We start from the raw sequence: 25,437 nt of genomic DNA on the forward strand, positions 1-25,437 counted from the left end.
GTGCCTCGCTGTCTTGATTACTGTGACTTTATAGTGAGTCTTGGAATTAGCTAGTGTGACTCCAAGTTTATGTCTTTAAATATTGTTTGTGCTATTTTAGATCCTTTGTCTATTTCCATATACATTTTATATCACATTTTATACACTTGTCAATTTTTTCGGAAAATCTGCTAGGATTTTATAGGGATTCTGTGGAATCTATAGATCAATTTGGGGATAATGGACATCTTAACATCATTTCACAACCCAGCATATTCTTCCATTAATTTAATTCTATCTTTCACTTCATTCTTAAATTTCTTTTTCTCAGCAATATTTTGTCTTGCTCATCTTTTGTTAGATTTATTTTGGGGTTTTTTATGCTGTGGTAAATGATACCATTTTATTAATTTTATTTCCCAGTTTTTCGTTGCTAGCATATAGAAATACAATTGATTTTTGTATATTGACCTTCTGTCTGCAACTTTAATTTGCACTTAGTTCTAGTAATTTTTTAACAATTCTATATCATTTTCTATTTACATAATATACTGTGTGTGAATAGCAATAACTTTACTTTTTTTTTTTTTTGAGTCAGAGTCTCACTTTGCTGCCTAGACTGAAGGGCAGTGGCACGATCATAGCTCACCACAGACTTGAACTTCTGGGCTCAAGTAACCCTCCCTCCTTGGCCTCCCCAGCAGCTAGGACTGCAGGCAGGCACGCACCACCACACCCGGCTAGTTTTTAAGGAATGGTTTATAGAGACAAGTTCTTGCTATGTTGCCCAGGCTGGGCTCAAGCAGTCCTCCAGCCCCGGTCTCCCAAAGTACTGGAATTACAGACATGGGCCACCATACCCGGTCTGGTTTTACTTTTTAATCTTTATGCCTTTATTTCTTTTCTTTTCTTTTCTTTTTTTTTTTTTTTTTTTGAGTTGGAGTCTCACTCTGTCACCCAGACTGGAGTGCAGTGTCCTGCTCCCGGCTGGCCACCACAGCCTCGACCTGCTGGGCTCCAGCGATCCTTCCGCCTCGGCCTACCATGCCCGGCGAATTTTTTGATATATTGTAGAGATAAGGTTTTGCCAAGTTGCCCAGGCAGGTCTCAAACTCACGGGCTCAGGCAGTCCACTCACCTCAGCCTCCCAAAGTGCAGGATTACAGGCTGAGCCACCGAGCCTGGCTTATGCCTTTATTTCTTTTCCTTGCTTTATTTGCACTGGCTAGGACCTGGGTCTCCAGTAGCATGTTGAACAGAAGTGGTTAGGATGTACGTCTTTGCCTTGTTCCTGACTAAGGGACAAGGATTCATGCTTCTCCATTAAGTATGATATCAGCTTTAGTCATTTTACGGCTGTTCTTTATCAGATTGAGGAAACTTATTTTCTTGTTGGAGGGTCTCAGGACCTCTGTCAGATTTGGTATTTTGCTGGAAGGACTCACAGAATTCAGAAAAGCTGTTACGTGTGGTTATAGTATATTCCAGTAAAGTAATACATACTTGAATCGGCAAAGGTCAAAGGTATACAGGGCAAAGTCCAGAAGAGACCAGGTTCAAGCTGCCAGCTATTCTCTTCCAGTGGAGTAGTACAGACAGTGCTTAGTTCTCCCAGCAGCAGTGTGTCCTATCCACGTACTGTCAATGAAGGAAGACACCTGAGCTGTGGTGTCCAGGATTTTCACCGGGGGTTGGTCATGTATACATGAAGTGCTATGTGATTAGCTCAGTCTCCAGCCCCTCCGGGGGTCACACTAATACAGTGGCCCAAGGCCCCCAGCATAAATCACATTGTTAGCATAAATTATGAGGAATGGCCCCAGGTATACCAAGTCACTCCCATCAGGCAGGATATTCTAAGAACTTTGAGGTTCTCTCTCATGGGCCAGACAAGGGCCAGTCTTTCTTTGGAATGTGCAAAGGTTGAACACCACAAACCTACCGAATCAACCCTTTACTGCACACTTTGTATTTCCATTTGCTGTATTCCCGTTTGCTGAGAGTGAGGGGATCCTGACCTTTTCAAATGCTTTTCCTGTGTCTCATGAGATGGTCATGTGGGAGTTTTTTCCTTTTCTATTAATGTAGTGTATTACGTTGATTGATTTTCAAATGTTAAACCAACGTTGCATTTCTGGGATAAACCTCATTTGGACATGATACATTACTGTCTTTATATATATTGCTAAATATATAGAGTTTGCTTATTTTAAGAACATCTTCTCTTACGTCCATGAGGATACTGGTCTAACTTCCTTTTCTTGTAATATCTTCATCAGGTTTCTGAATCAGGGTAATGCTGGCATCATAAAATGGTTTGGTAATTGCTCTCTCTTCCTCTATTGTTGTTCAGGCCTACCATACTCTAACCTTGTTCCTCCTCTGAGGGAAGCACACTTAATCTTTCGCCAGAAAGTATGGTGCTAGCTGTAGGTTTGGTAGAGATGCCTTTTGTCGGATTAAGGGAGAATCCTGCCCGTACTTTTCTCTGCCGTGTCTGATTGCTGTATCACAGGACATCAGGGCGTGAGGTATTCTTCATTCCTTTTCACGTCTCTGCAGCACTCCAGAGTTTGCTCAGCCAATTCCATGTTGATGGACATATGGATTCTTTCTAAGCCTTTGCCATATTAAAGTTAGATGACATACTTGCTGCAGTCAGTACCCTTGCACGTGCCCGTTCTCCTTGTTATTTTATCTTTGGGATAGATTCCTAGAAGTGGGATTGCTGGGTCAGAAATTAAATGCATCTGTAAATGTGCTCGCTAGTCCCAGTTCCCCTCCCTTGGCATTCTCGCCATCAGCATCCAGGAGTGCCTACTTCTCCACAGCCTGACTGTGTGTTCATGCTCTGTGTTCGTGCTGTGTACTCGTGCTCGGGGATTTTTGCCAGGCGCAATAGGCACATCATGTCTCAGTGTGGCTTTTAATATGCTTGATCTTATTATGAGGAAGACTGAGTGTTTTTCATCCACTGAAGAGCAGTTTGCCTTTGTGTGCACTTTCTTGCCGAATTTACTACAGGATTGTTGGTGTTTTTCGTTTCACTTTGCTTGAATTTTTTTTCTGTTTTGCTTTTTAAGAAGCTTGGTTTTTTAGAGCGGTTTTCGGTTCGCGGCAAAATTGAGCTGACGGCGCTGAGAGCCCCCTTCTCACGCCTGCCCCATGTTCCCCGCATACCCCAGCCTTCCCCACGGGCAGTCCCGCCACTTCGGGGTTTTCATGCCAGTGGCATCTTTTCAAATGTCTGATGTCGTTGCATCAGTCAGTCCTTTCCCTTTTTGCTACCAGATTTCAAGTCACAGTGAAGTTTTCTCCACTTCTCGTTTACAGAATAATTGCCCGTTTTTATCCTCATGTATATGTAAGGCTCATTTTTTTCTGCCTGCATATCACTGCTACACCTGGAATTTATCTCGGTGTACAGTGCAGAGAAAGGGAACTCATTTACCCTTTTTTCATATAACTGCCTGCTCACCCAGTGCCACTTACTAAGCCTTTATTACACACCAAATATCTGTATGCAGTGGAATCTGTTTTTGAATTTTCTATTTTATGTAACGGGTCTATCAGTCCCTCCACTCCCTGATACCACACTTTGTGTGTTGGGCACTTCTGGCTGTTCGGCCTCGGCCTGCCCCACCATCCACAACATTTGGCCATGAAGTTTCTCAAATTTGTGGCAGAGTTGACTTTTACAGTGAATACCCATATCATCACCCCCTAGATTTGACAATTTATGTTGTACTATTCTTGCTTCTTTCACCTGTCTTTCATTCTGCACATTCATCTAGCCTGTTTTTTAGGTGTATTTCAAAGTAAATTGCAAACAGCACGCTTCTTAAAGACTTCAGCTTGCATCTCATTGATTAGAGTTCAATATTTGTTTACAGCTTTTCTGACCTTTCTTGCTTGTTTCTAAATGAATTTCATAATTGACTTATTCAACTTCAGGGTAGGAGGAGACCTGGTGATATTTTTATTGGGGCCACATTACAATTATAAATTAGGGAGAACTAACATCTTTATATTTCATTTTTTACCCAAGAACATGAGGTATCCTTCTTGTTCCATTGTATCTTTCAGGAATGTGTTTTCATTTTTCAAGTATGGGTTTTTGAGTTTAAGTTGACACTGAAGTTTTTGTTGTTGATATTAGTGTTTAATCTTTTGTTTTGACTATTGCAAGTGGCATCTTCTCTTCATTATATCTTCTCACTGTAAACTAGGCACTTTTTGATGAACATTTACATAATCTTGTTGTTGTTATAGGCACTGCTGTGGTGAATATTCTCATAACTTTATCTTTGTGCATATTTATGGTACTTAGATTATATATTCCAAAGCTGGCTGTCCCAGAAGATAGCCCATCCCATATGCGCTCCTTAAACGGTAACGTTCCCCTGCTCCACTGAGAGGGCAAAGTAGGGTTTGTGCTCTCTCCCTTGAACCTGAGTAGACCATTGTAGCTGCCTTGGGCAGTACAATATGGGAGAAATGATGGTTTGTGACTTCCAAGGCTGGGTCATGAAAAGCCTTGAAGCTTCCGCAGCAGTCTCGGGCTATTCACTCGGGAGGCAGCTGCCGCGTGCCAGGAGCACAACCATGCTGCCCAGGAGGAGGAAGTGAGGCTCCCAGCAAGCCCCAGTCGCCAGCCATGAGTGGCCTCCCTGGGCGTGAACCCTGCGTTCCCAGTCCACCCCTCAGTTGCCTGCAGCCCAGCTGCCTCCTAATTGCACCCTCGTGAGAAGCCCCGAGCCAAAACCACACAACCAAGCTGCTCCTGCGTTCCTGACCCCAGAAACACCGAAAGGTAGTAAATGATCCTTACCGTTTCCAGACCCTATGTTCTTCTTTTTCTTTTCCTTTATTTTTTTTGGTGAGAAAGCTGGGTTTATTAAGAGGACAGAAAAACTCCCACAGTGGGAGGGGACCCAAGGGGGTTGCCTGGCACTGTTTTTCTACTCAGCTGTAATTCCAAACACTAGAAAAGTTATTATAGTTACTTTTGGAAATTCCTTTGTCAGTGTGGTGGAGGAGCACGTCTTAAACAGCCTTTGCTGGGACACTGCTCTCAAAAAAGCTTGCAAAGAGAGTCTCAGTAGTTGGGTTATTTGGACGAGCCATCCTATTTGAGCACATTCAAGGCTCAGAGACGTGCTTAGTGAATCTCCACTTTCCCACGGAACATGGCGAGTAGAATCCACCCTCCAAGGAGCAGTTGTGAAGCGCACGGGCTTTAGAGCTGGGTTCCCCGAGGCCGTGTCGTTACACAGGCTTTGCTGACTATGTGGCCTGGCGAGCTTCCCAACGTCCATGTGCCTCACAAGGGTCATTAATGCCAGTACCCACCGTATGGAGGTGTTTTGGAATTAAAGAAGATTATCCACATGAAGCGCTTAGAAAAACATCTCGTGTGTAAGCCCTCAACAAATATTCTCTGGCATTAGTAACAGCACCTCATGTGTCCTTGCGTGGCTCCTTTAATTATTATCTGCCTGCCTACCAATATGGAATTATGCTAGATCATTTTAGCACTCTGCCTATGATTTTCAGTGTCACAGAGACTCTAGTAATAAAGTTTCTGCCAGGCCCGTTGCTTCATGACCAAAATTGTTTCTTGTTAGCCTTGTACTGGTATTTTTTAAGCATTCCTTCATTCCACGTGTGTCTATGAAACACTGACTAGGCAACCCTTTTTCAGGTCCCTTCCCACTTGGGAGCCTTTCTTGTCTTCTTAATAAACTCCTGCTTGCTCACCGCTGAGAAAAAAAGAAAAAACGAAAGCAATACTGACTGCCAGGCACTCAGCCCGGATCCAGGGCTGAGCGCAAACACAGCTCGCGAAGCGGAGGCCCTCCCTGCACACCAGTGGAGTGAGGCCACAGCAGCACGTAAATTCACAAGGAACTGCGGACTGTGATACTTGCGGTGGAGAAAACGGATGCTGAGGACCAAGAGGGGGCCTCTCCTAGACGGCAGGGGGAGAGCAGAGCCCTGCCCGAAAAGGAGAACACGCCCCGGGGCCCGTAGAGAGGAGGCTGAGCGCAGAGACCTTGGTCCCGGAACAAATCGGTTCCTTGAGTGTCATTTTGAGGACTTGTGCTTTCACAATTAAATTATGTTAGGATATGACTTACAACATGTAGGTGTATGGGCAGTGCTTTGTGTTAGTGTCAACTGCTGGAGCCCTGTAAATCCAGCTTTGCCCATGTGTCGAGCATGGCATCCATCTGGGTGCCGCATCGGGCACGCGCAGTCGGCACGCTCCCGGCACGCTGGTCCTGGCTGAGGCTGAGGCTGTATGGTGGGGCGGAGCACGGGCTCCCTGCAGGGGGTCACCCGTGCCTTGCGCGCTGAGAGCCCCAGTGGCGCCGCTCAGGTGACCACAGGACCCAGAACCAGCGACTCTGCTCCCCAGTGCAGGGACACATGTGACTCCCTTCTCTTACCCCAGAGGAGTCCTGTTCTGGGAGTGAAGTAGGTAACTGCCAGTTACTTATTTTTAGATCGAGGCTGGAACCAGAGCCAAACCCAAAGACAAGGGAATCCACGTCTCCCGCAACAGTGTCACAGAAACCTTCAAAAGACTCTGAAGAAAAACCTGCCCCTGAAGAATATCCAGGTATGAGTTAAAGTAAAATTCTGCCCTGCATTTCTCCTTTATAGCACGTTGACACGGATGCAAAGCAGGAAAGAAGGAGCACAGACATGAACTCTTTGTCTGTCTGTTTGTTTGTTAGATGAGCCATCTGTAGGGCTCGGAGAGGCTGGTGATGTGTTCATGTTAAAAGCTCGCAGACAGTGGTCCCAGGATTTATATTTGGATCTGTTTGACTCTGAAATCCATATTACACAGGCTGCCTCTTCCTCTGATTTGCTCCCTGCATTTCGCAGGCAAGATAATTTAGTATGCACTGTGGCTTTATAAACCTGAACAATGCTAGAGACCCTTTCTGTGGCTTAAAATGAGCTTAGTGGTGACTGGCAAGGAATCAAATGTCGTGAAGTCCTTCATTGTGCTGGACACATGCTGGCCGTGTTAACAGCTGGTTCCTGTGGATTTGTTGAAGTGTGTCTTGTGTCTGTGTCCTATATGTGAGGAAACCGGTTTGAGCCTGTTTGAGGTCCAGCAACAAGGAAGAGGCAGCCCCGGGATGCCATGTGAGCCCCGTGTTGGCAGAGCCCGAGCCCTCCTTTGTGATGACTGCTCTAACCCCACAGGCCAGAGCTCTACCTACCTCTTGGTCCCACCTGCCCCTAACGATGGGGATCTCCAACGTCACCCATGAGGTCATGGCACTGCTTCTCAAAAGAAGCACTAAGTTCATTCACTTCAGACACAGCCCTCACAGCCATTCACTCAAAAAAGATTGTTAGGGCTGATAAGAGTGCAGAGAAACCCGTACAAATTCTAGGGGCTCAGCTGAGGGTAAATCCCATAGGAAGATAAGAATGTCATGTCAGGCATGGTGCTAGGTGATAGGGATATAGTCGTGAGTTGAAAATAGGCACCTCTGCTTAATGTCTAGTGGGGAAACAGGTGTTCGTTAGTTACATGGGCAGCTGTACAATTATGATATATGCTATGAAAGAGAATTTCACAGCATTGTGAGATAGCTGGCCTGTTGCAGAATCGGGCACCTGTTTTGGTAGAGGCCTGAAAGAAGTGAGAGGATGAGCCATGTGGCCACCGGGAGAAGTGTGTTTTAGGCACAGGGAACAAGCAGTGCAGAGGCCCTGGGACAGGGGCATGCCTGGCATGGCTGCTGGGCCACCTGGAGCCAGAAAGCAGGCAGAGGGCAGAGGGCCAAGAGGTGGGGAGGTACCAGCATGAGGTTCTGGGAGGGACAGTGGCCTTTACTCTGTGTGAGATGAGAAGCCAGAGGCAGGTATGCACAGAGGACCGTCTCATCTAGCTACATGTTGGCAGGATCTCGCTTGTTGCTCTATTGAAATAGGTCGTTAGGGGAACAAGGAGAAAATAGGGACAGTTAGGAGGCTCCTGGTATCACCGAGAGACAAGGTGGACTGCCCTGAGCGAGTAATAGGGGATGGGCGAGAGGTGGTAGAAGTCTAGCTATCTTTTGAAAGTAGAGCTGCAGACTGCTTTCTGGATGTGAGACATGAGAAGGAGAGGAACCAAGGAGTGCTGCCGTGTTTCTGGCAACTGGAAGGAAGGAGCTGCCCTTCACTGAGATGTGGAAGACCGGAGGAGTGGGCTTGGGACTGGTCAGGTCAGGAACTCACTATAGGGCATGTGAATTTTGAGATGCCCAGAAGAGACATTGAGTAGGGAATTGGATTTATGAGTTTAGAAGCCAAAGGACAGGTCTGTAGATAACATCGATCCCTTGAGACAGGCTGAGATCCCCAAGGAATGAGGTTGATAGAAGAAGGACTGAGCCTTCTCTACTTCCTGTCTTCCCTGACTTCTCTTTCTCCCTAGTATTTGTCACTACCCTTCTATGTGTTTTGCCTATTTATATTCTTAATTATCTGTGTCCCCTACTAAAATGTGAGTTCCATGGGGACAGGGTAACCCTAATGCCCAGAGCACACGTAAGAGGCACTCAGTAAATGTTTGTTGAGTAAATGTTTGTTGGAAGGAAAGAAGGGAAGGAGAAAGAGAGGGAGGGAGGGGAAAGACCTTATTTGGAACATTGATTTCTTTTCACTGCTGTGGAAGTGTTTCCTGCTGTAAAAGGAACCTAAGACCTCTGGAGGGTAGAAAATAAGCGGTCAGAGTGAAAGAATGCTGTTCTTCACAGCTTTATTTTTGTCTTAAAGTCCGGATTTGGACACTTGGCAATCACAAGGTGATCGCCTGACTAAACCAGCCCACCCAGTCTCAAGGGAGAATGCTCCAGCTTGCTCTCCCCTTGGCATGCAGGAGACAGGTGTATGATGAAGAGTGCCCTCTTTGGAGGCAGTCAGGATCCCAGCTCTGGCTCTTGCGGACACTTCTGAGCACCAGTTTGCCCCCTTTACAACCAGGGGTGGTAACACTTAGCTTTCAGGGATGTGGGAGGGACAAATGGCAGTCATTGGGGTTAGAAACTTGTGTGCTTCGAAAGACACATCAAGAAAGAGAAAGAATGGCCAATGAGTCTGTTGGCCTCTGTTGGCCTCAAGGTGTTCAGGCAGCCTAACAGGACGGGTAGGTGAGCGCCGTGCTTCAGGCCAATCCTTAGGCAGCAGGTCCAGAAGGCGTCAGACGGCCACAACCTCGATCACGTTGTAGAGAGTGTACGGCTGAGAAAACTTTCCCATTCTAACTTGAAGCTAATGCATGCTCGGTTCCAATATGAACAAGGTTTCTGTGTTTCTGCTTTTGGTGTTGTTATTCTTTAAAAAGTCAACAACAGTAAAAGCTTGAAATGGGTACCATAATGAGGACAAGTAGGAGTTGGGGGTGGAGGGGGCGAACGGAAAGTGCCAATGTTCTTACCCGAGGATTATCATCTCAGAATAGTACCAGATCCGTTTCTAAAGATGCTTTCAGCCCATTTTTTATAAGCATATGTTTTTCTATAATGACACTTCTGGCAAAAACAGTCATTTTTTAAAAGGCTGCACTAAGTCGTGGTGACATGGAATTTTTTGTGAAGACGTACTCCCAATGATAACCCTAATTTTCACGCATGGCCTGCCTAATCGCCTTTCTCTAACTTGTTGCTGTCATTATGTTCTTCTCCCCTGTTAAGAGAAGTTTGATGGCTCACGCCTATAATCCCAGCCCTTTGGGAGACCAAGGCAGGAGAATTGCTTAAGCCCAGGAGTCCAAGACCAGTCTGGACGACATAGCGAGACCTCATCTCCACAAAAGTAAAAATTAAAAAATAAGCCAGGTGTGGTGGTGTGTGCCTGTAGTCCCAGCTACTTGAGAGGCTGAGGAGGGGAGGATAGCTTGTGCCTAGGAGATCAAGGCTATGATGAGCTGTGATCGTGTCATGATTCTCGTCTGGGCAGCAGAGTGAGACCCCAACTCAAAAAAAAAAGAGAGACACTCTGGCCTTGTCCCCATCTCATGAGGCTGAGACCAACTGTGGAAAATTTACTTAGACTAAAGAAAAAAGGGAAGAGAAGCAATATTTGCCTTTGCATCCTTGGCAACCCACTGATAAGCCCAGAGGCACTGCTGAAACATGGAGGCCCAAAGCGACTGTATTACAGTGAACACCAAGGAGTGACCTCTGCCACCAACTCTACTCCCAGCTCCAACCCCATTTATGAACTGGGTAGCAGACCTCTTAAAATCATCCTGGATGGCAGCAATCCTTCCTAGGAGCCTGTGGTATTGACGTGCTTCAGAGAGGATCCATCAGTGTTTCTTTAATTGAGAACACAAAGTTATCTAGATTAAAATGTTCATACTTCCATCCCACAGTTCCATGCCCAGATGACGATCTGAGAGTTATTCCAGCATGCACCAAAGCATGGACTGGGACACGGTGCCATTGTACTAGTGAAAATCGGAAATAACTGAAGATTTCTCAGTGGAGTAATATATGTGGAGTAATTTTTTTTGAAGGTAGTAAGATTTATTAAGCAGGAGAGGTAGCACACTCCAGAGAATTAGGAGCAGGCTTGAGCTCAAGGGGGGAAGGAGGCTCAAGAGCCCATATATATGTATGTATAAAAATATCCATATGTTTTTGCAGTCTTTAAAAGCAAAAGCAGTCTGGGCTCAGTGGCTCAGCCTGTAATCCCAGCACTTTGGGAGGCCGAGGTGAGTGGATTGCCTGAGTCCGCGGGTTCAAGACCCACCCGGCCAACTTGGTGAGACTTCGTCTCTACAATAAATCAAAAACTAGCTGGCATGGTAGTGTGTGCCTATAGTTCCAGCTACTCTACTTGGAAGGCTGAGACAGAAAGATCGCAGGAGCCCAGCAGGTCGAGGCTGCGGTGGCCGGGAGTGTGCCACTGCCCTCCAGTCTGGGCAATGGAGTGAGACTCCAACTCCAACTCCAAAAAAAAAAAAAAACCAAAAGCAGAGGAAGATGTGTAAGCATGTGTGTGTCTGAAGTAACACACACTTTAAGACTTGGCTCTGAAGAATGTCCATTGAATTTGTAGCCATTGCTGATATCAGTGCAATATTGAAACTGTGCTTGGGCCCTTCCCCATCACACACGCACATGCATGTGCATACACAAAAATAATCAAAGTCTAAACATTGTGGAAGAGTCGTGTCTGCAATGCCTAAATATTAGCCAACAGATCATCAAATATAGACAAAACTGCATGATTCTGTTTCATTTCATGTTTTTAACGTGTCTGTGTCCTAATCCAACCTATTCAAAAATGAATACTTGTTCTTCAATCCAGTTTCATTTTTTTTTTTTTTTAACAGAAAAGACTTTGGCTGAAACACAACCTGAATCAGGAACGTGGGGAGATGGCAAAGGGGAAGATGAGTTATCGCCAGAAGAAATACAGATGGTAATGCTGTTCTTTGCCTAGTCATTGATTTTTTTTTTAAAGCGGGATTTATTGAGAGGACAGAAGAGCTCCCGCAGTGGGAGGGGACCCAAAGGGGTTGCCCTAGTCATTGATTTTTAACTGGTTTTCCTAAAACTATTTTGCTGAGTAGCAGCTCATCCTAGATGCTCTTGCCCTGATTTTTATACTAAGATTTTAAAATTATAAGTATATATTTTATATATACTTTCCCACTAGATTTCCTAATGTGTAGTGTGCTTTTCATGTTTTAAGTTTGCAATAGCATGATTAAAGAAGAAATTGCCTTGAAATAATTTTACTAATAATAGATGTCTTTTCAGCAGCAGTAACACAGTCTTCTATGGTAAAGGGTCTTTTATCATTGCCATTATAATGCTTTTTAATTGTTTGAGTTGCTAGTGTTATGTTAATGTGAAGAGAATGTAAGTAATGACTGAAAGGTGGAAAGGGTGACACGTAACTCCTGATGCCACCTCCTTTTAGTTCCCTGTCCCCTCGTTGCTGACAGCTGTAGTCCTCTCCAGGTGGGTTTCAAAAGGAAGCTGAGAGGCGTGTCGAGTGCCCCTGCCAGCTCCTGTCCAGTGGTATCTGTGCCCAGCTCATCTGGACTTTGGTGTGGTAGTCAAGGAAAGCGCTGCCTGGGTCTGGGAACAGACGTCACCTAAGCTGCCTGGATGTGACACTGTCCTCCTCCTGAAGCGTGGGGAATGCAGTTCCCACGTGCTGTGTTTTCTGACAGCTCTACCTGACAAGCGGCTGCATCTTCAGTCACGTGGCAGCAGCTTTGAGTTGACTGGAGCATTTTGGTACTTCTCCACGGTGCCCTTAAGGATTGCACCAAGATATGGTTGCGTGTCACCATCTTGTTTCAACACTGGCAACAATAGGGAAGGGGCTTGCCCAAAGCCCCCTAGTTAATCAGGGGAGAGCTGGGTTTCTAGCCATCGGGAAGATGCAAGTGGGGCAGGAAGCCACAACCCTGCCGAGCAGCAGTGGATCCAAACTGTCTGTGCTCGAGCCTCGGACCCAGATGCTTGTCTCGCGGCCGCCCCACCTCTTGCAAGTCTCAGACATCATCTCCTCGGAGAGGCTGTCCCCGCCCCTCCCCTGAGGCGACGCCCAGCCACTCTGTCCCATCACCCTACTTGATTCGCCTCATCATTAGCCAACAGCACACAGGCTCCGTGAGAGCAGAGTCTGTCTTGCTTTCGGTGCCACATGACCAGAGTCTAGAACAGTGTTTGGGGATTATTTGTGGAGAGGATGAGTGACTTTGGCGATATACTATAAAAGCTATAGGTTTTTTAAGGGGTAAAGCAAGATTATCTGTAATACCCACTAGAATGTTCTCATTTTAAGTTGTTACTCGTATTCTTGTTTATGCTTGTGAACGCCTTCTGTGCGCCAAGGCTTTGTGTCTGCCACCTCATTGAATCTTTGTCGCAGTCCAGTGGAGCAGGGGCAGTCACTGTCACGCGGTGGGAGGAAACAAGGCCCCAAAGCTCCGTGACCCTGACCAGGTCCCAGAAGCAGGGTGGCGGCTGAGCCTCGCTCTGCACCCCAGCTCTGGCTCCGGACCCTGTGCTTTTTGTCCATTCGCTTCCGCTGGTCTTGGCAAAGGCAGCCACGTGGGAGCCGTGGGGCAGACTGATGTGAGCCAGCTGGGCAGAGGCGTCAGGACAGCCACTCAGGGGCCCACCCAGCCCACCAACGTGTCATTGCAAGCATGGGTGTGCCAGTGGGGACCTGAGCACTGTTGCTGAGGGCAGAGGATGGGCTCGGGATCCTCTGCTCTCCAGACTTCCGGTTGCTCCTCTCTCCCTGAAATGAAGGCCTGACACAGGCAGCTCTTTCCTAGAAAATGGCATGAATGAGTGAAGATAGGAAAGCGGAAGGTAAGAGGCTGCACCACCTAGTGGGAAGAGCGCAGAGCTAGCAGTCGTCTGACAGGAATCCATAACCGGCCCACCACTGTAGCCCTGTGCCTCTCCCTGCACTGGGCCTCCGTTTCCTGTCTGTGAAATGGGCAAATAATGGCCGCCTCAGAGGCGGGCTAATGGCCAAGTTAGCTGACCCTTGAGCGCCAGACACTCAGGCTCCCTTGCCCTGCCATTCCCCTTCGGAGTGACAGGTTGTACAGAGGCAGAGCTGCCTCTCCTTGCACGGGTGAAAGAGACGCACGGTGGCCTGTGTGCCGGGCGTGCACCCCCAGGGAAGGACTGTGGTGTGCGTGCTGCAGTCACGGCGGGGTCGGGACATGCAGGGTGGCAGCTGGAACCCAGTCCGTTTTGTATGCATGTCATGACACAATTCCGTCTCATCCAGGCTTCTCCACCCAGATGAGTGGCTTCCTGTTTAAGATCATCACCCTGCAAGCTTGAACAGATTCTAGTGATGGTACCGTTACCCCTGACTTCCTGGGACTTGTTTTGAGGGTGTTCCTCCAGAGCCTGTGATACTTTCTTTGGAATGCTAAGCAGAGCCTTCATGTTCTTTGGAGACAGAACAAAGCTGAGCTGAGGAAGTAACTCAAATACCTTAAAGGGGCCCCTGGGGCCCCTGCCTTCCTCGCCAGCTTCTTTCATGTTCCAGAACATACCCTCTGACTTTAAGTGCTCACCAAGTCCAGCACGTGTGAGGCTGGCCCGGAGGCCTCAAGGTGCCTGGTGTGTAGTGGGCGGCTAGAGGGAGACAGCGGCAAGGACTCTGTCTGCCCTCGCTGTCTGGTTCAGTCGAAGGATGAGGAGGGCTTTGGCCAAGGAGTGACCACGAAGGCAACATTAAGAGCTCTGTCAGAGGAAGTAGACTGGCCTTTGCAACCCACTGGAGGACAAGCGTGTGGGGGAGAGCCTTGAGCCATCTAACCTGGGTCATCAGGAGAAGGGAGGGCACACAGAAGGCAGGTCGGCCAGGCAGGGGCAGGAGATGATGTGTTTCACCTTGGACAGTGTAGCTTGGAGGTGCCTGTGGAACATTCGTGGGAGGTATCTGTGGCCCGTGTGGTCCAGGGATGTGGATGTGGGAAACATCTTATGGCTGGTGTTTGAAGCGCATGCATGGATGAGGTATTCTAGAAGCAGTGTGTCCAAGAGAGAAGGAGAGGTCCATGGATGCCACCTGGGGACACGCTCCTGGAGACGGGCTGTGGCAGGAAGCCACAAACCAAAGTAGAGAACAGCTGGATCATATCCCGTGCCTACAGGGAGACGAGGCAGAACTTCTTAAAGTCTCGTTAGGTTTTCACCAGTTGCTACAAAGTGACTTGTTCGCGGAAATGATGAGCCTGGTTCGTTCCCACAAACACTGTAGCATCACCCTATGTCCTTGCTAGAGATAAAAATGTGTACAGCCTTTGTCTTCACTAGGAGGAATACATTTGGTATTTAGGCAGAATTTACCTTCAGTGTTAGGCTTTTTTCTTTTTAATGCACTCTACCACTTTTCATACAAGGACTAGCTAGAATAATAATAGTCGGTTGTTTGCTCGGGGATTTTGCCTTTCTCCTGTAGGAGTGGTGAGCACCAGAGGTGTGCTCACCTTTGCAGGTGTGTGACTTTGCAGCCTCCAGGGGTGTGGAAGATGGACCAGAAGAAGCCGGCAGCGAGGAGGTCCCGAATCGCCTGATGCTACCGTCCCACCAAGACACGACGAGAGAGTATGGGCTTTGGGACTAGATAGCCAGCTGTGTGAGCTGGTGCAAGGTTAGCCGCACTGACTTCAATGTGGTCCGACTCATGACCCCACAGGACTGGATGCAGCAGTGTCTGGAAGAACACCTGGCAGGGGTGGGGTACAGCAGAGGTGGCTCCCTTTTACCGGAAAGGTACTGCCATCCCTGCTCTGTCACACATCTGCACATGTGTAGCATGTGATTAGTGACTGCACACGAAAAATAAGTGTTAATAGAATAATGACCGCCGGTGCACCATGTTTCTGTTTCATTCTGCCGTCCTGAGTCATTGTCAAAACATGGCAGTGACCATTCCAGTGGTGCTGGGTATTTCACATCATGGTATCAATGATGACTAAAGCAGTCAGAATCAGCAGGACTTCTTTTCTCGAAACAGAGTCTCACTCTATCACCCAGGCTGCAGTTCAGTGGCATGCTCACGGCCACCGCAACCTCAGTCTTCTGGGCTCAGGCATTCCTTCCACCTCAGCCTTCCAAGTAGCTGGAACTACAAGCCCGTGCCGTCCTGCCCGGCTAATTTTTTGATTTATTATAGAGACAAGGTCTCGCCAAGTTGCCCAGACTGGTCTTGACCCCCTGGGCTCAGGCAATCCTCTTACTTCCACCTCCCAGCATCCTGAGATTACAGGTGTGAGCACCCAGCCTGACTTCCTCATTTTTATTGTGTTCCTGAAAGAGGTTTGGGCAGAAGGCTGTAATGTTCAGTACTTTTATGATAGGATATTTAACGTTCAGTTAACTTCTTTCTTAATTGGGAATAATAGCTAAGTACCGTATCTTACAGTCTGACTAACCCAAATCTTATTTTAAAAGGCTTAACCCTGAAAATGAAGAGAAAGAAATATCACACTATTGGTTTTAAATTGAAAAGTGTTGTAGCAAATTATAGTCATAATTCATAACCACTGTTGTGGAATTTTTCCTCAGGGTAAAATAATAAATTAAGCCCTATAATAGCAATTTAATTCATTATTTCACCCAAAGGAACAGTTCTTACATATTCTAAAATGGTTGCAGGGTATTATATGATTTACACAATAAACTTTCATTTATAACTCATGATACAGGTATAGTAATGCCTTTGAGCTGGCAGATGTTTCGTGGTCAGGTTGAGTGGAACCAAATTGTTTCCTGCTGTTATGTTAGAAAATTCCTCCTTTTCTAAGCCCACATTCATTTTGCTTGCCTCAAGTAAAAGTATCTGATTTATTGATACTTTCCTCAGAGTAATTCTTAAAAAGACGTGCATGTGACTTCTTTACCATTGAAACGTGTCTCTAACCCCTGTTCCCTGAGGTAGCCCTCGGAAGCCCCTGTGGCTGGCTGGCAGGGCTTTTGGTCTGTGGCCAGGTTCAGCTCATGCATCAAGAACACAAGAGTTGGTGGTGGGATCTGAGCGGCCCTCTGCAAGAGCTAGAGTACAGGCCCTGGGAGGTTCCAGGTGGAGCTCAAGGTCGGGGTCGCAGAGCTGGGCGTGTGAAGGGGCTTAGCACAGAGAAAGCATGTCTGGAGGCGCCCAGAAAGGGCCTGGGCAGAGGGCTCCTGCGCCAAGGGGACCAGATGGCTTTCTGGGACATTTCCCGGGGGGGCTTCAGGTAGCTGTTCCTGGCTCTCTGCTTTGCAAATGCTTCTCTTGGCCTCATTTTTATACTCAAAGGACTTTGTAGGAGTGACTTTCTGTTAAAAAAAAAAACACTCTAGTAAAGAGGATTAGATTAGAAAAGGATCTCTGTAACAATATATTCACAGTGTGGATTTGTACCCTTTATACCAGATTAGAAACTCTTTAGCAGGACTTTATTGGAAAGTCTAACAGAATTCTGAATGGAGTAAGGCAGTTGGAGAATGATATTGCCTAACACGCATGTAACGCACACCGTGTGCCAAGTATTTCTCTGAGCGCTTCCACATATGTTAACTTATGCAACCCCATATGGAAGGGAGTGTTTACAGAGAGCTCCAGTCATCAGCTCAAGGTCCCACAGCTCCCAAATCCTAGACTCCTAACCATGCGCTGTACCACTGTGGTGGCAGTGGGCGAGGATGCGGGTCTAACTGAAGGAAAGCTTTGTGTTGGTGAGAGACCTTGAAGTTCAGAGCGGAGGGGCCATGGCCAGGAGCAGGTGGCTTCCGTCACGCTCAGAGGCCCTGCCTGCCCACCCTGCCCATCTCCTAGGCCTCTCCTCCTCTGCAGCCACGTACACAGGAGGAGGAAGTATTTCCTCGGTCATGTCGGGCTTGTCTCCGCAGGGCATGGAGATCCTCCTGCGTGCCGTGCCAACTGTGCAGGCCAGGCTGTTCACTCAGCAGTGCGTCTCGCAAAGTCCTCTTGTGGGAGGGGAGGTGGCCACACAGAGACAGATGCCGGGTGCTGCAGCGCAGCAAGCTCGGGGAGAAGATGCCGTGGGCGTCTTGCCCAGGGTCTGAGGGAGGGAGATGGCCAGCAGCCACAGCGTCCTCCAGGATTTGAGACCAGAGGGGGGGAGCGGCCTTCAGCACATCCAGCCACTCACTCTGCACATCCGGAATCAGGTTCCCTGGGGGAGTAAAGCATGACACACACTGAGAGAGCTTGCTTACTGTGTGCCGTGCACTTTGGCGAACCACCGGCGTGTTTTAACTAGTGTTTCTTCTAACAGCCCCATTACATGAGCGCTGCTGTCATCCCCACTGCAGTGACACAGACAGAGGGAGACACAGAGAGGTAGTTGCCGCCCCAACAGCATGCTGCTTAGAAGGTGAAGGAGCCAGAAATCCAGCTGTGGCTTTTCCCTCCCGGAGTCAGGCAGGAGAGGATAAGAATCACCACTCTGTCTTTCAAGAAACGGGGCTCCAGAAGCCAGTGGTTGGCCGAGGATCACCCCAGGCTTCCTGCAGTCCGAAGGAACTGGCTCCCGTATCCTCCTGGCACTTCCAAGACCCACTTCAGCCACCCAGCAACAGACAAGAGGGGAGACCTACAGGCCTGCCATTCAGGCAGCATTGGGAGCTGTCTTGAGACCGGGTGCAAGTCAGTGTTGTCAGCAACCTATTCCCAATCGGCACAGGCCCTGCCAGCTTCCTTATTAGCAGTGACTTTGCCCTGTCTGGGATCAGGCTTTTTGTTTTTAAACACAGAGGCCGCTCTCCGTTAAAGCTCCTGCCATTGGCACGCCTCTCTTTTCCGTCCTTATCGCGTTGGATCCCTTGAGGCACCTGTTTTCCTCTAGGGACTAGGTGTTTTTCAGGTGGCATCAAGAACCCGTGGAGTAGAAGGAAATCAGAGCCAGAGTCTGACACACCCCTGGCGGCACTAGGCGGATGTGGAGCTGTCAGAAGTCACCGATACGCGAGGCCCGAGAGGGAGGACAGCCTGCACCTCAGGCTGGGAGAGACAGAGCAGGCTGTGTTCCCAAGGACTCACCTCCAAGTGCTCGTTGATTTTGCTTAGGAACAGTTTCAAAGCGCACAAGAACTGTGGATTTAAAGGGCAGGGCCATAATTCGTCATTAGAAAAACTCGAAGAAAATGACCCTCATCCCTAAACAGTCAGTAGTCCCTGAAGTGGACTAGTGGATTAGTCAAAGTGGATTGGCACCTACATGTTGAAGTAATCACGTTTGCTTTAAATACTGGCCTCTTAAGTAACTGTTGACAGTTAACAGAGCCATACTTTGAGACTCAAAAGTGAAATTTTTTTTTTTTTTTTTTTTGAGTTGGAGTCTCACTCTGTCACCCAGACTGGAGTGCAGTGACATGCTCCCGTCCACTGCAGCCTCGACCTGCTGGGCTCCGGCGATCCTTCCGCCTCAGCCTTCCAGGTAGCTGAAACTATAGGTGCGCGCTACCACGCCTGGCTAATTTTTTGATTTATTATAGAGATGAGGGCTCGCCAAGTTGCCCGGGTGGGTCTCAAACCCGCGGGCTCAGGCAGTTCACTCACCTCGGCCTCCCAAGGCACGGGATTACAGGCTGAGCCACCAAGCCCTAAACAGCCTCTGTGATGCCCAGTTAAAAGGGCCATCCGCGGTCACATTGTTGAGGCACCCTGCAGGGAGCTTTCCCGAGCACTTCTGCTCTCCTAAAGCCTTGCCAGCGCCCCCGCTGCCCCATTTGCTGACCCAGTAGGCCTGGGGTGGAGCAGAGGCCTCCCTGTGTTCTGACGAGCAGCCGGGGCTGAGAACAGGCGCCCTGCAGTGTGTGAGACCTTGCAGGTTTGGGCCAGCTGAGCACACGGGAGAGGGCGTGCCGGAGTCAGCGCAGAGGGCCTTTTTGGCGAGCGTGAGGAAGCGAGGAAAAGTGATTTGGTCTGCCCTGAGGTGTCCGGTCACTCAGAAGGAGCCTGTGCTGGGCTTGGAGGACTCGTGGGACTCCCAGCGGGCAAAGAGCCAGCCTGTGCAGTGGCGAGGCGAGAGGTGTGATATGGCTGGGTCATGGGGAATGGGCAGCCTTAGGCTTGACTGCAGGGCCAAGGGGCAGGGCCAGCAGAGAGTCGTCTGGCCAGCAGTTGGAGTCGCCTCAACCAAGGAAGGAGGGCAGTTGGAGGCGGGCAAGGGGGCGCGAGGGCAGAATGTGGACAGCAGGGAAGGGCGGGACGCAGGAGCGCACAGGGTGAAGTGGGTAGACCAGGACGGACATGAAGAGGTGACTGGAGGGTGTGATGGCTCGGGGGTCCTGGCCGGAGAACGGGAGGGGCGGGCGGTACCAGGGGAGGCCTAGAGCGAGAGGGCGATGGGAACAAGGCCGGGGCTGCAAGAGTCCGTGCACTCCTGCCGGGGAAGCGTCGGCGTTGCCCGTGGCCATTGCTCCTCTTGCCGGTGGCTTCCTGAGTGAGCGAGGGCCCAGACGTCAGCCGACGGCAACGCTTCTGAAGGCAAGGCTGCCTGGGCTTGCGGTCCTCCCCTGCCCTGCGGTGCCTGGCACAGATGCCTTGGACGGCATCTGTGGGCGCGATGGGAGCTTGAACAGATGTGCGAGAAACGGTGCATGGAATGCTCTGCCACAGCTGGGCTCTACACGCTTCCCACCCTCAGGAAGCGCAGAGCCCACGGGGCGTCTAGGGCCTGCGCAGCCAGTCAGGGCAGAAAATGATGACTGTGCTGAGACGGTTTCGGGAAACGAGGAACAAGTTCGAGCTCGGGGACCAAGGCGGGTCTCCTGGAGAAGAGGGGCCCAGGGGGCAGAGATGAGAGACGCCCCTGAGGGGCACCCCTGAAGGACACCGGTGCCTCGGGGAGCTGAGTGCAGTTGCGAGCACAAGGCAGAGAGTCTCCCGCCACACTCAGGGCTGGTTCCAGAGGCCCCGCTCGGTCGGCCAGGACGGGGGGAGAACACCTGTCTTGTGGAGTCAAGGCCAAGGAGCCCCCGGTGTCCCCAGCTGTCAGGGCAGCCGTTCTCCCCAGCCTGAGCACTGGGGAACGCGGCGCCTCTGGCCGCCAGGCTCTGTCCCTGTGGATCGGCGCGGCGGCCAGGGGCACGGCTCTGAAGCCAAGGGGCCCGGCAGCAGCCTGGCCACGCCGCCGGCCTCCGCCTCCGTCCACGCCAGATCCTTCTTTGTTTAAAAACCAGTGGTGGGAAGCCGGCCGTGGGCGCCAGAGGAGAGGGCAGGTGGAGACTGTGCGAACTCCAGCCAGCAGTCCCTCTGTGCTCTGGGAGTATACACGTGGGAGGTGGGGAAGCCGAGCACCGGGGAAGCCCACTGCTGTTCTCGGGGCTGGGTGTGGTTCTTTTTACGTGTCCTTCCTGAGGCTTGGGTGTGTTTTACGCTGATGCTCTTGGTCTTCCAGCACCGCTCTGTTGCTCTCTGGAGAAGCAAGTCCTGGAGGGCAGAGCGGAGTTTTCTCGCTAGACTTTGGCCTGGGTTCGGTAGGGCATCATTCTGAACGTGTGTGTTTCCTCACAGTTTGAACAAGAAAACCAGCGGCTGGTTGGTGAAATGAACAGCCTGTTTGACGAAGTGAGGTATGTGTGTAGTTCCTTGGTGAGCCGATGGCCTGCGTGCTGCTTTCCCAGGATCCAGGAACTCTCGTATTTGCTGTGGTGCCCAGGCACCACAGTCGCCCACCCGAGCCCCTCGGACAAGCTGTCTGGCAGCTCCCGGAACCCACCACTCCCTCAGCTGTGGGGCCTGCTGTGGCGCCCAGGGGCAGCACCATCTCGAGGGGGTCGATGAGCGCTTGCGTGTCACCTGCCGGAGTCACCCCCACCCCTTGGGCTGCTTACGCAGAGTTACTCTAAAATGAAATGGCGGGGGAAGAGCCTGCCAGTGCCCCCACGGGTCCATCTCCTCCCTCGCCCAGCAGGGGGGCAGGTGTACAGAAGGCTGGGTCATGATCACACACCTGTGCGATCGTTGGTCTACACGGAAGGTGCTTGGAGGCCTTCTTTCCGTGGGATGACGGTGAGGCCCAGGTCTCTGCCAAGTCTGATGCGTGGCGAGCGTGGTCCCCAAATAATCAACCCTGGGCTCACCCACACAGCCAGAGGACTTTCTCAGTGCAGGTGACAGCCCCCCGGGGAGCGCTTGGCCTTTGCCCTCCAAGATGGGCCTCCTGGCCTCCCTGTGACCAGCCTCGCTCTCCCTCTCCCACCCCCGCCTCCCCCGCCCGCCTCCTCATCTCACAACCCTCGCTCCCTTCCCACTTCCCCTCCCCTTCCCCAGCCTTTCTGGTCTGTGACACTGCTGGGAACACATCTGGGCCCTCCTGGCCAGGAGCTCAGTTCCCGCCACTTTGCACCTCCGGCCACTTCCTGTTGCTGCTTGGTGCTGGACCTGTCGTTCGCGCCATCCAGCGCCAGCCCACTCCCAGGGTGGCCCCTGCTGCCCCTGAGCAATTGGACAGCTCGCGGGCATGCCTCAGTGGCAGGCACTTGGTTGCCAAGCCCATAGACAATCTTTTCAGACTGAACCGGAGCTTTTTTCTTGCCACAGGCAGGTGGCTGGGTGGCAAAGAGACTTGCTCACTAAACCTACTGAGCGGTAACACAGTTGGGCCATCCGCATGTTCTGGCACTGCCGTCTGAATCCCACCGCGTGTCACTGCGGGGACCAGACCGGGCCCAGGCCTTACTGGAGACTGCATTTTGTAACTGGGCCATGATGTGTGCCTCCCGCCCCCTGCCCCCCCAGATTGACTCAGAGTGCAAAGGCATGGCACACAGCTGCCACCCAGGAGGCTCAGTTTACACGGTAGAGTATATGTCTCACAAATCCAGGGCCAGGTAAGTGGGGGGACAGGAAAGGTGAAGCCACAAGGGCACATCTGCCCTGGTGTACCCCCCACCTTCACGGTCTCTTGGGAAATGTGTCACGTTCCTATTTGACTACCAAGTACGAACAGCTAACATGTAATCTTTCATTCTCTTCATGAAGGCAAATCGAAGGAAAAGTGGTTGAAATTTCCAGACTCCAAGAGATATTCACGGAGAAGGTCTTACAGCAGGTAAAAACAAAACGAAGTAGCTTTTAGTTTTAGCTTGAAGGGACCATGAACTAAGAGCTCAGGCCTTTTCTTCTGCAGGTGCCTGAGCCTTGCCGCTTGGGCGGGGCCCCATGTCCTTGGTAGATGTGCCTCTGCAGAGGTCCTGGGCAGATCCTCTCACTGCCAGGGCAGCCTTTGCATATGTGACTGGAGCTCTCCACAGGAGACCTCCAGCCCAGGTCAGGCCCCAGGGGCTGCCCATGTGGTGGAGCACAGAGTGGCTTGGGGAGGACAGAGCCCAGGCCTGGGGGTCAGACGCTGGATTCAGGATGCCCGGGCAAGCTGGGGAGCCCTTCTGAGGTCCAGCTCCCGTGTGTAAACGCCAGGGCTCCTGCAGGATTGTAGGAAGATTCCGAGACAACCTGCAGAAGTGCCAGCACAGTGCTGATGGGTTGCAGCTTTTCAGTCAGGAGTGTTGCCAGGGCTCAGACCCGGCCCTCTCAGAACGCCTGGACCAGGCCACCTCGGGTGTGGTGTCCTCGTGGAAATGGGATGCTCTCCTAGCTAGATCTTCCGTCTTTTCTCCCGCTGCAATTCTGGAGTTCTTTCAGCCAATACTGGCAGCATTTGTAGATGAAGTTGCCTCTTCTTTTAGCACCCAACAGCGTGGGAGGGTTTGGAAGACAGAGTCCTTTTCTCCAGCGAGTTAAACGGGGCTACTTGGCTCCAGACACTGCACTCACAAAGCGGCTTTCCCCACCCGCACCGCCAGAGTCAGTCTTGTGCGTGAGACACAGTAAATCGAACACCACGCCGGAAGTTCAGGTTCGTGAGACCCGCCCTCTCTACGAGCGGCGCGCTGCCTCGCTCCCAACCATCCCGCAGCTGCAGGGCCCGGAAGGGACATGCAGAGCACAGCCCGGAGTCCTGCTCGACGGGCCTGGCACGTGGGAGACCTGAGGAGCGGGCTGTCTTCCCACCGATGTGGCGTGAGGCTCCCGTGGACCTCCCCGGGAGTGGTGGCCCTGGCGGCCCAGCTCCCACTTCTCGGGGCTCTGGAAAGGCGTGACGGCGGAGCAAAGCCTTCCCGGTCGGACCCTCGCTCGGAAGCAGAGGCCACCAGCCGCTTTTCTCCCTGTGGTGCTGTATGAGTCAGGCATCTGCAAAAACGCTGGCGAGTGCATTCTCCTCCGGGCCGTGGCCGGAGGAGACGGGCTCTGGAGCCGTCTTGAGCCAGGAGGCTGCTGTGGGGGTGGGGGGCTGTTAGAACGGGATCCCGTGCCGCTTAGCTGCCCAAGGGTCGGCAGTCAGCATTCTCGGCAAGCATCCTGCATCCTGTTTCGGCTTTTAACGGTAGCCTGTCTTTTAGGGTTGCAGTAGCGAAACACAAAGCACTGTTTTTGAAACGAGCATGTGCGTTCTGAAGCACACATATTCTGTAGCTTGCTCCTGTGGACTTCTGAAGGAAAGCCCCGGCATGTGACGGCTGCTACACAGACAGCAGTGCTAGGTTTTGTCCTTGTCATCCGGTGGTGGCCCAGGAGAGATGGAAGGCAGGGGCAGAAGCAGCAAGGCACTGGGGACTAACACCAGGGCGCCTCAGCCCAGTCCCGCCGCTTGATGGCGGCCTGGCTTTGGGAAAGCCAGCAAGTATCTCTGAGCCGCAAGTGCCCCGTTCAGAAAATAGGAGTGATGCCTACTTCTCCGGTGCGGGGAGGGTTCACGGGCCACGCAGATGAAGCCTCAGCCCTCAGTAGGTAGCGTCTACTGTTTTTGTCCCAAGATCCCAGCTTGAGGGAGAAGGAGGTGGTCGTGCAGGCTGAACGTTCCTAATCTGAAGATCTGAACTTTGGATCCCAGGTTTTTGGATAAGGGGCGCTCAGCTCTCTTTTCTTCCGCAGGAAGCTGAGATTGACAACATCCACCAGCTAGTTGTAGGGGCAACTGAAAACATCAAGGAGGGCAACGAAGACATACGAGAGGTGGGTGCTCTTTAGGCCCTGGTCTGGTCTGGCTTAGTACTCAGTGCCAGCCATACACTGGGCTCGCTGGCAGGGCTGCGCAGAAGCCTCGTGGGGCGGAGGGCACAGGGCCAGTCGTGCACGAAGCGCCTCGCCAGAGTCGCCTCTGGCCCAGCCGCACGTGTTTATGAGGCCCGCTGGCCCAGGCCGGCCGCTGTCGAGAGGCCATGGCCCACCCCCCTTCCGTGGAGCGATCTGGGTGGGGTCCTCCTGGCAAGGGTCAGGCCGCTCCCTAAAGCCGGGGGTGGGTGCTCCGAGCGAGGGGGATGCCACAGGACATCTCTGCTGAGCCCTCAGGGTTGGGCCACCCCTGATGTCGCACTACTGGGAACCACAAAGCCCTGGGCTTGGAGCCGCTCACCCTGGAACAGAGTGAATAATTCCGGGGTGTCACGTTCTGGGAGGATCGTGCAGGACCTCCAGTTATGGCTGACAGTGAGGAAAACACAACCCGTTTGTCTTTTGATGGGTTTCAAACCGACTTTCTGTTTTTGCTTAACGGTTCAGCCATCTGCTCAAGGTGAGCACAGGATTGAGCACCACACACAGTGACAGCCAGGACTGGGAGAGGGTATGAACGGGCGAGTGGAGTGTGTCAGGGCTTTTAGAACCAAGTCCTGCGTGACACAAACTCGTGTGCTCCTGTCCCTGCCCAGGCCATTAAAAACAACGCCGGCTTCCGCGTGTGGATCCTCTTCTTCCTCGTGATGTGCTCCTTCTCCCTGCTCTTCCTCGACTGGTACGACAGCTAGCCTGGGCCGCCCGCACGTGCCCAGAAACCCGCATGGGGTGCCACCGGCCACGTGTGCCCAGGTGTCCCTGGCGGGAGTGTTTGTGACCAGACTTTATCACAGATCCACGGGGGGGGGGAGGGGGGGC

General features: G+C 51.1%; 1 protein-coding gene across 1 annotated transcript in view; it reads left to right on the forward strand.

Annotated features, from left to right (window-relative positions):
- The window catches only part of STX18 (syntaxin 18), a 120,153-nt gene extending 94,736 nt beyond the window's left edge, over window positions 1-25,417 (forward strand). Inside the window, exons 6-11 of the mRNA XM_021711026.1 lie at window positions 6,489-6,604; window positions 11,336-11,424; window positions 21,019-21,077; window positions 22,489-22,558; window positions 24,439-24,519; window positions 25,215-25,417. Of these exons, the coding sequence (XP_021566701.1) occupies window positions 6,489-6,604; window positions 11,336-11,424; window positions 21,019-21,077; window positions 22,489-22,558; window positions 24,439-24,519; window positions 25,215-25,310 (511 nt within the window). The 3' untranslated portion in view covers window positions 25,311-25,417. The remainder of the gene's footprint in view (window positions 1-6,488; window positions 6,605-11,335; window positions 11,425-21,018; window positions 21,078-22,488; window positions 22,559-24,438; window positions 24,520-25,214) is intronic.
- The last annotated feature ends 20 nt before the right edge of the window (window positions 25,418-25,437 follow it).

This window comes from Carlito syrichta, unplaced genomic scaffold (genome assembly GCF_000164805.1).
Source record: "Carlito syrichta isolate Samal-C Ts95f unplaced genomic scaffold, Tarsius_syrichta-2.0.1 Scaffold301819, whole genome shotgun sequence".
NCBI lineage: Eukaryota > Metazoa > Chordata > Mammalia > Primates > Tarsiidae > Carlito > Carlito syrichta.